Here is a 14,326-nt window from a genome sequence, read left to right on the forward strand (position 1 = left end):
ACCGATCCTGGAAGCTTTATCGTGCCGTTCCTTCTTCCTTCCTTCCATTCGCGTGTCGTAAAATCCATTTGGCAAAATAACTGGCTTCTCGTGTCGTGTATATACACGCACGCATTATAGTTCGATTTTCACGATTCGATGGAAGAAGGATCTTGGGCGTGAGATTACGCGTCAAGTTTGAAAGATAAAGGCGTTCGAGCGTGTCGCAGCGTGAAATTGTCGGGGTGAATTAAAGTGGTGGGTCGATTTGATCGTGTGATATCGTGGTTGCGGGATCAGCGAATTCAAATGGATGAGAGGCGATCTTAAGTAATTTCTCGGGAAGCAAACACCGTTCTTATTTACAAAATCGAATAGAAAATATCTTTGTTGCGACTTGGACCATGATTTAAGAAGTATAATCTGCCGTTCAACGCGTACAATCGCTTCGAAATTGGTCAACTTTTCTGAGAGAACTTGTTGTTGTTCTCGTAGAAAGAATATTCGCTAGGGTTTCATCGTATCGGGTTTTTACAGCACGAATCGTGTGCAAAGTTTTGGACGGGAGTTTATGAAACTGAATTGTTGTGTCAAGAGTTTTTTCAAGAGAGGTTGAGCCGAGACAAATTTTTACAAGTGTGACTTCCTCGTTTCGAGATATAAAATTCTTTCGTCGAAGGTACAATTGTAACTTTGTCTGGTGAGCACCGGTGAGATCTCATTGTCTCTCGCGGAGCAACATTATTCAGCTCACAAAAGAGGCAAGAGAATACTCTGGCGTATTCATTTTTCCAGAACAACAATGGAAGTAGCGAGTAAATGCTTGAATATAAATTCTCTCCTCTCCCGATTAAGAGCTTATTTCACGTGGAAAAATAAATAATATTTAAATAAGAATTCGCCAATATGTTTGAAATTTAATTTCATTCGGTGGAAAGGTGGAGAATTATTTTATTTCAATACCCGGCTTCGCAATTTGCGGTTCCACTTAACCCTACCTTAATATCGTTCGTTCTATTGTGATCCTGACCCATTTAGATTCCAGTATTATATCGTAAAACAAAACAAATAGAGGATCGAGGAAAGGAAATGCGCGTAATACCTAGTCTAGTTACGTGACACAATTTTTAAAATCGTTACGAATTTCCTTTATTTGGAATAATCGGAGAATTCCATTTAAAGTCTTGAAGCTTTCGCATCTTAATTTCGAAAGAAAATATATAAATTACAGAATGGCGATGCGAGAAACGACTGTTATCATTAACGACTAAAATTAAACCCAAGTATTTCCAAGCTGATATCCCCCAAGCTGGAACTCTCTAATTGCGCAGAAATCTGATAGCGCGCGCACACAGTCATTATTGTTTTCAAAGAAATTTCAAGGGTTTGAAGCACTCTTATCTTCATGCATCGACCGTGTCTTGAGGTCTCAAGGGAATGAAAACGCTCTGCCCACGCAACGGGGTAGACTTTGAGTCTACGCGTTTGAGACTTGGTGGAGCAGAACCGTCGATCTCGAGACGACGTTACAAGAAACCAAGCGACTTTTTCACGGCTCGTAAAACGCTGGAGGCACGGTATAGAAAGTACCACGGCTAAAAATCCTCGAGCTTGGTTAACGAGGTCACGTAGCACGGTGAATTAGTGTAACTCTTTATCGCGACAGAAATGCACTCCTACACCTATCTCTCTCTCCCTCTCTTTTTTCCTCCCCTGCTTTGCGAATTTATCGATAACCTTTTTTATATAATGCACAGCACAGAATCAGCAACGGAACTCTCATTAAATTGGACTTAGTTCATGGCGAGCGCGTCTCCAAAGAATCATCGTATCGAGTCGCTTATTAAACCCCCATCCCTTTCCTCTTTTCTTATAAATATAAATCCACCCTGACATTAAACTTCATCACCTTTATCTTTTCGTATTATTTTCTTCTAAAAAAAAAAAAAAGGAGAAGCTCCTCGCTTAAAAATTACACGCGTCCCTTCCGATCCGTGTAATTTCCTTTTCGCCCCGTTTCCGAGAGAGCGCGTGAATCATTTCCCCATTTACGGTGGCGTTCCGCTTCATTTGCCGAGAACTTTGGCTAACACGTTTCTTTTCCAATTTCCAGGGAGCAGAGATTGCTCGAACGAGGAACGACGAACCGCCTGCGGCCGTTGGCCGGCGGAGGGACCCGATCGGGAAGATATGAAAGGCGAACGATCGCCCATTTCAGTGGGGACCAGTTTGGGAGTGAAAGGATGAACAAAAATATGTCGAAAGCTGGAGCAACGGTATCTCCGTTATTCCCCCCGTCGCGGGCCACACCGTCCCCCTCGTCTGTCCTCAGAGTCACTTCCGCGATCGCCTCGACCACGGATTACACGAGCATAGGGAGTATGTACGGTGTGATCGATCAGATGGTGTTGAAAGAGGAGGACGAGGAACAGTTGAGCATGGGAGAGAAGTACGTGCCGTACGAAGATCGGCCGGAAACTTATATCGTGCCGATCGTGTTCCTCCTGATTCTTCTGATCGGGCTCACAGGAAACGGGGTGCTCGCGCTCACCATACTGCGGCACAGTAACATGAGGAACGTTCCAAACATTTATGTATTCTCGTTGGCGCTTGGAGATCTCTTGGCACGTGTCCATTCTTGGTGAAAACTTGTTCTTATTCTTCGTGACCAATTTCCTTCGTCGATGTTTCGATATTTCACGATATGTTATGTTTTCTTTTAAAAAAATTCCGTAATATTTCGTTTCTCATTTTACGATATTGAGATTTTTCCTTTTCCATGTTTTTTTTTTTTTTTTACGAGAGAGAGAGAGAGAGAGAGACAAAAGGAATAGAAGTTGTACGATCAAGAATTTTAATTTTCTCGTTCAATTTCGAGAGTGTATTATTTTAAAAGTACCTCTATTAAATTGGCAACCTATTCCATTTTTCTGAGACTTGGTTTACACCGCAGGTGATCATGACGTGCGTACCATTCACATTCACCGTTTACATCCTGGACTCGTGGCCATTCGGACTCGTGCTCTGCAAGGTGTCCGAGTGCGCCAAGGATATCTCGATCGGGGTCTCCGTCTTCACTTTAACGGCTCTATCGGCGGACAGATTCTTCGCCATCGTGGATCCAATGAGAAAGTTTCACACGACGGGTACGAGCTTCGATTTCCCATTTTCCTGTCCTTAAGTCTTTCAGTTCCGCTAGAAGGCGGTTAGTAAAGGGGAATTTTCGCCTTTGAAAATGAAGCAGTGGATGCAAAACGTTCACGGATTCGAGTAAAGAAACCGATGAAAGTTTCTCAACTTTCCTCCTTCGAAAATAACTCAATAGAAGTAGCTAATTAAAAAGATTAACGAAGATTGCTTACAAGATTTTCTCTTTCATCGTGATAATGCAATATCTACCTGATACACGAGACAATATCTATAATAAAAGAATCGTTCTTCACAGTTTTCAAGAATACCTTACTTAACATTCTAGAAAATAGTGATTCTAGATAGTTTAGGTAGAGTGTTTCTATAAATAGGAAACTATTCGAGCGTTGTAAATGTTCATCGGGCTTGATTTATTTGATTTTTATTGTTCAAGGTACTGGAAAACGAGCAACCCGGTTCACTGTGATCGTAGCCGCGTTGATTTGGCTATTGGCCATCATGTGCGCCATCCCCGGTTCCTTCTCCTACATCAGGGTCTTCAAAGTGAACAGCAGTATTAGCTTTCGTGTGAGTTCCATCAGGCAATTAGCTCTTAATTATTTTAACCAATTATATCGATCGAGGTAATAAAATTTTTATTCGCGATCAAGTTTACTCTTGCTGTTGTTCTTTGCAACAACTCGTCGTTCCATTTTATTACGCGAGTTAAACTCGGTTTAATCGATAATTTGAACCGCTGAAGATTTTCAGTTCTGATCATTTTTCTTCGAAGGCTTGCTATCCGTATCCCCCGGAATTCGGGCCGAATTACCCAAAAACGATCTTGGTCTGCCGTTTCTTCATCTACTACGCGGTGCCGCTCATCATCATCGCGTTCTTCTACATCCTAATGGCCAGACACTTGATGCGCAGCACAAGGAACATACCCGGTGAGATGCAATGTCAGGTAAAATAAAACTTGTATAAAAGTTATATATTATAGAAAACTTGTACCACTGAAAAAGATCAACGAAAGTTTCTCCAATTTTTAAATTTGCATCGATGATCCTTCCTTCCGACCTTTATAACAGCTTTCGATTCCCATTAAACTTAAATGGGACGAGTTATCAATTTTTTTTTAAAAAAAAACCACTCTCGTCCATTCTTTTCCTTATAATTTTTGAAAAGTTTACATGATCAAGGATTTTTTTTTTTAAATAAGCAAGTAAAGTTCAGAGTAAATTTTTTCGTTCTTGAAAGAAAAATTGTTGTAGAAAGGAAAAAGAGAGATAATCATTTTTTTTTCTTTTTTTTGAAAAATCGTATATCATCTTTTATAATTGTACCGTTTTGATTGTAGGTGAAACAAGTGAAAGCGCGTAAAAAGGTGGCGAAAATGGTGATGGCGTTCGTGATTGTTTTTGCAGTGTGCTTCTTCCCCCAACACGTGTTTATGCTGTGGTTTTACATCCATCCAACCGCTCAGCAGGATTACAACGATTTTTGGCATTATTTCCGGATCCTCGGTTTTTGCCTAGCGTTCACCAATAGTTGTATCAATCCTATCGCTTTGTACTGCGTGAGCAGTACATTCAGAAAATACTTCGACAGGTATTTTCATCGAAAAAAAAAACAAAAAAAAAAAAAAAAAGAAAAAAGAAAAAAAGAACACGATTTCCTCGATTTACCGTGTAGTGAGTGAAAATCGTGTCTCGTTAGAACGAATCGAAAATCAATTTCGATTTTTAAATATTCACGGTTCGTGGAGAGTTATCGAAACGAAGTTATCGGGAGAAAATTTTTTGGCAGCAATTTAACGCCTACGGAATAACCATATTTAAAAAAATAAATCGTATCGCGAAACGCTATCAATCCTAGTAAAAATTGCTCGACTAATCAATATAGCATAATCAATGCTCCTCATGCGTCTATTCAGTTACACGAATAACCTGTCCATGAATTAGCCGCACATTTTCACGGTTTCGGGTGAAAATCATTTCCGCGAGAATTTCGGACGGATTCGGTCGTTGCTATGAATATTTATTGCCCACCTGGGATAGAATTTGAAATATAATATAAAATTGACTTTTTTCTTTTTTTACATCGTTATTCTATACCAAACTATTTCAAACTTCAATTTCATCCCCCATGTATGATTTTAACGACTTGCTTTAATTTTACTCTCGCGCCATCATTCTCTCTCTCTCTCTCTCTCTCTCTCTCTCCCTAATTCGAAAACGATTAATTACACGTTCAAACTTTCGAAATTTACTTTGCAAATTTACCTTTCCAACTCGAAAAACGCAAAGCCTATTACGAATAATTAAACACGCTCGTTTAACGAGCAAACTCGAGCAAGATAATCAATAGCCGATTGTTCCTTATTACCGTTAAGCCGAGGAAAGTAACGTTATTACAAGCATAATAGAGCGAAAGTGGGGTTAAACCGTTATCGTTAAAATTATGCAAAACTTGCGTCTGGCAGGTACCTGCTTTGTTGCGTGCCAAGGCGGATGCGGAGGCGACACCGTCGGTCATCGGACCTGAGCTCACGGGGGCGGGGTCAGAGTTTCTCGTTAATAAGCTCGAGAAGATACGACTCGAGGCGGGGGCAACGGATGCACATGTCGATCCTAGGAAACGATACCAGGGCCGGTGTCCCGATCAAGGAACAGGAAACGACCATTAGCCTGACCGGATGTCCGAACGGAGTGGAGGACGGATTGAGAAGCCATCGAAACTCGACCACGGAGCAACCGATCAATCGTGAATGCTAAAGGACCGAATGAATGATTCAGCTACCAATCCGATCCCTGTGTTCGAACCAGACTTTTTCGGTTAAACGTTTCGCGTTTCTATCTCTCCGTAATTGTATTCGAGCGTGTTGAAGATGCGTCGAAGAGTTGTGTATCCCCCCTCAAAAAGGGATAACACGTTTTGCAAACGGATAATCGAGAATGAGGACAATTCGCTAGACACAGAGGGAGAAGATTTTAGATTAAACGTGCATCTCGTCCGTTCGTCGTCCAATTTTTATCCTTTCGTCTTTCTCGAGATGCACGAACATCGAGAAATTGTTTATTAAACGGAAGGAAAAGTAATCTTGTGTGAATTGCGTCGATATGGTTCGCGGGAACAAAGACTGCGACAAATATGTACATTTAGAGCGCACCGATTTTTGTGAATAAAATTCAGATATGTAAATCCCACGTCTCCCCTTCTTCCCCTTCTTCGTGTCTCTAAATTCTTCTTTATCATTCTTCCTTATTTTCTGCTTCAAGGAGACGAGAGGAACGAAACGAATGGAAATAGAAGACGAGATAAAAATGGCGCCGCTAATTCGACTTAAAATCCCAATACGCTGTCCAATTCTTCGCACGGATATCATCTGATCGTTTCTCATCTGATCCACGATTTAATAAATCTCATCGGTTCACCCCTCTTCTCCCCCAAAAGAAAATCCTCCTCTTGTTGCCGCCGTTGGGCAGAGCGTCGTTTAAAAGCTCGATACAAATGCAACTTCAGGCCGTCGATCACCGAGCGTCGAGTCCTCTTCGAACAGCGTCGAATCCTTTTTCCTTTCTGCGTGTTTCGTCGGGGAAAAACTCGAGGGCTCGAAATTCGCCTCGTCGATCTTCCAACTTTCCAACGGGAAGAAATGTCTGCCGGGCATGTATTCAAACGACTACGATGACGGTACTCTTATGAATTCCTATATTAGATGGAGTAAAAGGTACAACGTCACCCCTCTCCCATTCTTCATCGCTTCTTTTTTGTTTCTCCCGGCCGCACCTGTGCATCGGTTCATCACGTTCGACCGCGAAATTGAGACACGGCCACGATTCGATTTCACGAATTCGTTCTGTGCAGACTGGCCAGACTTCATCAACGTACACTCCGGATTTATCAGGAGAACGAATACATGCATCACGACGACCAAGGTCCGTACACAGAATTGAACTAATCCCGATACGTACGACGGCTATAACTAGGTTAAAGTACGATTCAAGCACGATACTCGTTACTTCGTTACTTATTTCGTTACACGTTCCCTTGATCGGTCCATTGTTGGGGCTGGTTCAAACTCTGCATTCCCTCCCTTGATTCGTCGTGTTTAAACTGCATTTCCACTTTTCATTATTATTCACCAAATGCGGGATTCGGTATGTAAATTAAATCTATTTCGTTTCACGGGAATTATTTTTTTTTTTTGATTGGAAATCAATATCGCTCGTTAAATTTTCCTCGTGTTGTCAAATTTATCATCTAATTTATCATCTTTCTTACATTGATCTTAATCTGTAATAATTGAAAGAGATACACGAGGCAAGTAAAAGAAAATTTCGTTCGTGGAAAATTCAAATTTCGTTGATATTGCTTTATTGCTTTTTAAAATTAAAATATCAGAGAATAACTCGTGTAGGAATAACTCCGTTCCATCGTATCGGCGAGAAATATATTTCGAAATGAAACGAGAGGAAATCCGTTTTGGATTGCGTTGCTTGCATCGGCCTGTGACGACTATTTCTTAATATAAAGAAACATTTAAGTAACTGTTTAATCTTGGAGCAGACAAACGATCTCGACAGAGAGCGAGGAGGTGAAAGCTGACGAGGAAGCCTGCTGGAAATGCAGAGGGGAAGACGTGGATGGGAACTCAGTTTCGTTCCCTCATATCCAAGATCTTTGTCCCGCCGATAGGAAGAGGATAGCTCTACTGGTCAAACAATTGATTAAGTAAATTCCCTCTGCAATTTATATCGCCATTCAATTTACGTTCAATTAATCGTTATTATATTTCAATACTGATGCTCATTTCTATCGGATCTATAGGTAATTAATTTTCTTTATAAAATTTTAACCGTATTTTATCGGATAATATATAATTGGACAATCACATAAATCAAATTAGGGATTGTATTTTCGAAACATATTGTACGTATATTTAAAACAAAATCGTTAATTATTGACACTTTAAATTCATTTAAACACATTTCGAATTTGAAGAAAATTTTTATAAGTTATATTAATTTTTGTGAAACGTAATTGATAAGTGTTTATACTATGCATCCTATTTATTACGAATACAGAAAAGTTTAACGAAAAGTAATAACGTTCATCGTTCTGGAAATATATCGATGTATAAAATAGTTAACACGTTAAATTGTCAAAATTTCGATGAAATTTCTTTCGTGCTTATATTTTAACTCGTAATCCGTAACCGTAAACACGAAAACTTAATAGACACTTATTAACTCAAACTGTCAAGCTGAAACCTCGAAGAAACAACACTCCACATGCATCAACCTAATACATCAATATTTCTTCGCCCGGTATTACTCCAAGTTTAAATAAACATTTATCGTCACGAGGAAATAAATTTCTATTATAGCTTCCTCCCAACCACTTTATCATCCCCCTTTTCCTATTTCTTCCTCCCTGTCCCGTACATTTCTCTCCGTCATCGATCCCAAGGATACATCCACACCTCGAATAAATTTCACCGCGCGTGATCGCTTCCAACTGTTACTAATATACCCACGCGATGAAATATTTGTCACGGAAACCGATTACAACGGGAGGCGGCCATTAAAAGTTTTAGACCGTGCGATTCCTCGAGTCGAAGCCAGTCCGCTGTGGGGAACCGTATTCCTCTGAGGCCCCCCAACGGATCAATCGAGATTTTTCTTCTCGAAGATCCGCATATCCGAACGCAAGTCAGACGCTCGATCTTAATTAAGATAATGGCGATCGCATGCCCCGGCAGCGTTTCCTCCTCCGCTCGAAAATACCAGTTTCGAATCGCGTAATTAAAGAGCGATTTAAACGCTGTAAGGGAACGTGTTAAGAGAATTCGCACGCGCGTTCGAACTCGTGATTCTATTAAAAAAAGAAAGAAAGAAAAAAAATAAATAAAGATTGGAGAAAGGGAGCGAATTTTTCCTTTTTCGTATCTCATTTCGTGAATTAAATCGACCGCACGACGATTTTCGCGTATAAAGCATAAATTTTCGTGATTCCCCGCGATATTTCAACGATATTTCCTGCCGGGAAACAGCTGATGGAACGTTGTTTTTCGCGCAGATGCACCAAGGAGATGCGGGACGCGAAATCGGAGCTGGCGGTGAGCGAATCGGAAAAGGAAGCAATGAGGAATCAGTACAAGAAATCCCTGGACCGTCGTGAAACCGAGAAGAAACAATTAGAATTTCAAGTAATTTCCTTCACGCTCGATTAAACTGTGACCGTTCCTCCACCTCTTCGTCTATTTTATTCTTACAATTAAAAAAAAAAAAAAAAAGAAAGAAAAAAGGCGCGATAAGATCGAAGTTTAAAACTTCTAGAAGTTAAAAAATCGAGGGATCGAATGGGAAAAGAAAGATAAAGGGAAGTAGATTATGATAAATTGTTTCAGGAAAAATTTTATAATCCACTTTGATAATAACGGCTGATAAATATCCAGACATATGGTTGAATCGTAGAAATAGAATTTTAAACACGGATCTTGATTGAATAACTTTAAATCGAAATCGTCCCTTGTTATGTAAACTTTGTGAATCTATTGACTGTTTATAGACATAATAGAGATACAAATAATTGGAGAAGTTTTGCAAAACGATCCCGTTCTTCAACTTAAAATATCGAAACGTCGAATAGGAGTGCGGAATATAGTTTTAAATGAAAGTTCGATCTATTGGGCCAATAGTGTACAAAGTTCTTAGATTGTTATCGATTGATTCAAATTCGTTTTCGAGTTATAATTTCAATGAAAATTGAACGAGAATAACGCTTATTCGCGAAAGAATGCTTACTGATATTTTACGAGATAAATGAAACGTAGTAGAAGAATTTCGTCCGATATCACGTTTCATGATATTTTATTAGCTGGAACAGGCTCGAGTCGAGGCGAAGGAGTTAAAGATTCGGATTTCACATATCTTGGAGTTGTTGACACGGCAAATCGCCACTCAGGAAAAACAATTCCTCGAACTTACGCAAACCGTGAGGAATCTGGTGAGTGAGAAATCCCGACTGCAGAATGCTCTGGACGAGAAGCAGTCAGAAACCAATGCACTCGAGGGTAAATTTCAAAGAACAAAGGAACTACTCGAGGAGGTGAAATTAGAAAGGAGCAAGGATACCATGAGGAAGGCTCATCAAGCTTGTCAAACCGATGAGTTCGAGATAACTACGTAAGGAAACACTACACCGAACCGAACCGAAACTAAAACCGAATTGAATGATAGTAGATGTGCGATTAAATTGGAAAATTTGATGATAAGTTTTAATTATCCTTTTTTTTTTTTCTAAAGAGAAATTATTTATTATAGAAATTAGTTTGACGATATTATTTATTATAGAAGAAAAAAATTAGGCGGGTTAAGTTTTGTGCATTCATTTTAATTATATATTATAGGACTAATTTGGAGGAATTCGATAAAGAATCGATCTCGTATCAGATACAAAATGTACGGATCAAGGGTAAAAACGATCTGGACGAGCCTTCTACCGAGGGGACGTTATTGAGAGAATTATTCTTTAGGAAACCGAGCCTCGAGGAAAGCGAAAGCTTGGATATTATTCCAGTTCTGTCAGAGACAGACTTGCAAACTAAACATAGTACCAACACTATGCTTTTTTCTTGATATGTTATTTGAACGTGCACTTTTTGTTTAAAAATTTTAATAAAAGTTTCAATTGTCATAAAAAATTTATTTCCCAAGTAAAAATATAAATTATAAATAAAGTGCGTGTATATTTTTTTTCTACATTTAAATTTTTTAAGACAGACGAGATATATAATAGATCTAATGTTTAATTGTCTTTTCTTGTTCTCGGAAAGAATCCACAGTTTCCTTATCATTTGTCATCCTCAATTACCAGTGTAGAATACCATTGGTGGTTAAAATTGTTGATTAAATTTTGATGTGCAATCATAAATGAAATATATGATGGAATATTTTATAATTTAAACATTTTATTAATGTCTTAAATTTATCTTAAATTTGTTTAAAATACAAAACCAAATTTAGAATTATTCTAACATAAAAATCAGACAGAAAAGAAATTCAATAAAAATGATTGTATTAAAATAATGTAAAGTTTTTGTCCTAGAATGAGACTTTTAAAATTATTATAAAATGTTTTGATAACTAAAAGAATTTAAAAGTGTACATTAAAATATCAAAAAATGTGTAAATTATTATATATTGATTATTATAAATCTACTTATAGTTATCTTGTAATTATCATTCGAAAAATAAGATTTAAAATATTCTAACGCATTATAAATTGAGAAATTAATACTATGAAACGATAAATTTAATTATAGTTTGTAAAAATATATATTAATTAATACATATAATATTGTAATGAATTGTTATTAAATTCATAAATTAACAATAAAAAATGTAAAAATTAATAAATTATTAATCATTATGGTCTTAGAATTGTTTTTCACATATTCGGTAAAGTGCGTATAATGTCGTCGATCTTCGGTTATTATCATTACTTATAAATACAACATAGGTCGCGACGACAATTCATTTGTTAACGAACCTTCGTCATAGATAGATCGAAATTATAACACTTAACTTTAACTTTTTTATATTAGATCGAACATTTTTTAATCTTTTACTTTTTTATCATTTATTTTAAATTGTACATTATTTATTCGTTTTATTTTTTAATTTTCATTTATTTATTCATTTACACATTATTTTATTTAAATTTATTATTCAATCGTTTTTTGATTTTTTTAGATCTTCAATTATTTTTTTATTGAAAGATTCATTGATTTATTTAATCAATAATATATTTATTTATTAATTCAATTTTATTAGTTTCTTCTTTTTAAATCTTTCAATGCTTCATTTATTTCTACATTTATTTGTCGCGAAAAATTTTTAGATGCATATATTGAAAATAAAAATTGAAAAATTGATAAATTTTTGATCATTAAGTCCTTTTGTGGCTACTTTACAATTTTTTTTTATATAAAATAACAATTAAAATATTTTAATACAATTACAAATCGAAAATTAATACTATAGATTTGTAAAATCACATTAATTTTTGAAAAAAACATATTTATTATTACATATAATATTGTAAAATATTGTTAAATCCATAAATTAACAATAAAAAATGTAAAAATTGATAAATTATTAACAATTCTGGTCTTAGAATTGTTTTTCACATATTCGGTAAAGTGCGTATAATGTCGTCGATCTTCGGTTATTATCATTTCTTATAAATATAACATAGGTCGCGACGACAATTCATTTGTTAACGAACCTTCGTGATAGATAGATCGAAATTATAACACTTTAACTTTAACTTTTTTATATTAGATCGAACATTTTTTAATCTTTTATTTTTTTATCATTTATTTTAAATTGTACATTATTTATTCGTTTTATTTTTTAATTTTCATTTATTTATTCATTTACACATTATTTTATTTAAATATATTATTCAATTGTTTTTTGATTTTTTTAGATCTTCAATTATTTTTTTATTGAAAGATTCATTGATTTATTTAATCAATAATATATTTATTTATTAATTCAATTTTGTTAGTTTCTTCTTTTTAAATCTTTCAATGCTTCATTTATTTCTACATTTATTTGTCGCGAAAAATTTTTAGATGCATAAATTGAAAATAAAAATTGAAAAATTGATAAATTTTTGATCATTAAGTCCTTTTGTGGTTACTTTACAATTATTTTTTTTATATAAAATAACAATTAAAATATTTTAATACAGTTACAAATCGAAAATTAATACTATAGATTTGTAAAATCACATTAATTTTTGAAAAAAAACATATTTATTATTACATATAATGTTGTAAAATATTGTTAAATCCATAAATTAACAATAAAAAATGTAAAAATTGATAAATTATTAACAATTCTGGTCTTAGAATTGTTTTTCACATATTCGGTAAAGTGCGTATAATGTCGTCGATCTTCGGTTATTATCATTTCTTATAAATATAACATAGGTCGCGACGACAATTCATTTGTTAACGAACCTTCGTGATAGATAGATCGAAATTATAACACTTTAACTTTAACTTTTTTATATTAGATCGAACATTTTTTAATCTTTTATTTTTTTATCATTTATTTTAAATTGTACATTATTTATTCGTTTTATTTTTTAATTTTCATTTATTTATTCATTTACACATTATTTTATTTAAATTTATTATTCAATTGTTTTTTGATTTTTTTAGATCTTCAATTATTTTTTTATTGAAAGATTCATTGATTTATTTAATCAATAATGTATTTATTTATTAATTCAATTTTATTAGTTTTTTCTTTTTAAATCTTTCAATGCTTCATTTATTTCTACATTTATTTGTCGCGAAAAATTTCTAGATGCATATATTGAAAATAAAAATTGAAAAATTGATAAATTTTTGATCATTAAGTCCTTTTGTGGTTACTTTACAATTATTTTTTTATATAAAATAACAATTAAAATATTTTAATACAGTTACAAATCGAAAATTAATACTATAGATTTGTAAAATCACATTAATTTTTGAAAAAAACATATTTATTATTACATATAATATTGTAAAATATTGTTAAATCCATAAATTAACAATAAAAAATGTAAAAATTAATAAATTATTAACAATTCTGGTCTTAGAATTGTTTTTCATATATTCGGTAAAGTGCGTATAATGTCGTCGATCTTCGGTTATTATCATTACTTATAAATACAACATAGGTCGCGACGACAATTCATTTGTTAACAAACCTTCGTGATAGATAGATCGAAATTATAACACTTTAACTTTAACTTTTTTATATTGGATTGAATAATTTTTAATCTTTTACTTTTTTATCATTCATTTTAAATTGTACATTATTTATTTGTTTTATTTTTTAATTTTCATTTATTTATTCGTTTTTTATTTCAAAATTATTTTTTGATTTATTTATTCCTTTATATATTTATACAATTAATTAATCCTTTATTTATTTATTTACCATATTTTTTTAATTATACATTTTAAAAATTTAAAAATTTATTTTTTAATTATTTTTATTTATTTCATTTTTCATTTATTTAAAAATATTTTAATTTATACTTTTAATTATTTATACATTTATTTGTTTCTTTATTTATTTATTTATGTATCTATTAATTCATTTTTTATTGTTATAAGATATTATAAGTATACTTTAATTTTTTC

The 14,326-nt window shown here is 34.3% G+C and overlaps 2 protein-coding genes across 4 annotated transcripts in view; both read left to right on the forward strand.

The window, feature by feature from the left end:
* The window catches only part of LOC100865250 (neuropeptide CCHamide-1 receptor-like), a 28,630-nt gene extending 22,318 nt beyond the window's left edge, over positions 1-6,312 (forward strand). For 2 of the 3 annotated variants that reach the window (XM_086914355.1, XM_086914357.1), the window contains exons 2-7: positions 2,093-2,603; positions 2,933-3,125; positions 3,563-3,696; positions 3,902-4,075; positions 4,469-4,719; positions 5,594-6,312. In XM_086914355.1, the coding sequence (XP_086770481.1) occupies positions 2,223-2,603; positions 2,933-3,125; positions 3,563-3,696; positions 3,902-4,075; positions 4,469-4,719; positions 5,594-5,885 (1,425 nt within the window). In that variant the 5' untranslated portion in view covers positions 2,093-2,222 and the 3' untranslated portion in view covers positions 5,886-6,312. The remainder of the gene's footprint in view (positions 1-2,092; positions 2,604-2,932; positions 3,126-3,562; positions 3,697-3,901; positions 4,076-4,468; positions 4,720-5,593) is intronic. The other variant, XM_086914358.1, reaches the window with a different exon arrangement.
* A 311-nt stretch (positions 6,313-6,623) lies between these two features.
* Positions 6,624-10,855, forward strand: LOC105735107 (uncharacterized). The gene is made up of 6 exons (XM_031915780.2): positions 6,624-6,804; positions 6,979-7,049; positions 7,681-7,845; positions 9,193-9,322; positions 9,994-10,301; positions 10,526-10,855. The coding sequence occupies exons 1-6, from the start codon at positions 6,799-6,801 to the stop codon at positions 10,752-10,754; spliced, it is 909 nt and encodes a 302-aa protein (XP_031771640.2). The 5' UTR covers positions 6,624-6,798; the 3' UTR covers positions 10,755-10,855.
* Positions 10,856-14,326: the final 3,471 nt, after the last annotated feature.

This window comes from Apis florea, unplaced genomic scaffold (genome assembly GCF_048593485.1).
Source record: "Apis florea isolate Af1SG1 unplaced genomic scaffold, ASM4859348v1 contig_3587_pilon, whole genome shotgun sequence".
Taxonomy (NCBI): Eukaryota; Metazoa; Arthropoda; class Insecta; order Hymenoptera; family Apidae; genus Apis; species Apis florea.

Coding starts and splice junctions, on each gene's coding strand:
- LOC105735107 (XM_031915780.2), top strand. Junction 9,323..9,993: donor AGAAACAATTAGAATTTCAA/GTAATTTCCTTC, acceptor ATATTTTATTAG/CTGGAACAGGCTCGAGTCGA. Junction 10,302..10,525: donor GATGAGTTCGAGATAACTAC/GTAAGGAAACAC, acceptor TATATATTATAG/GACTAATTTGGAGGAATTCG.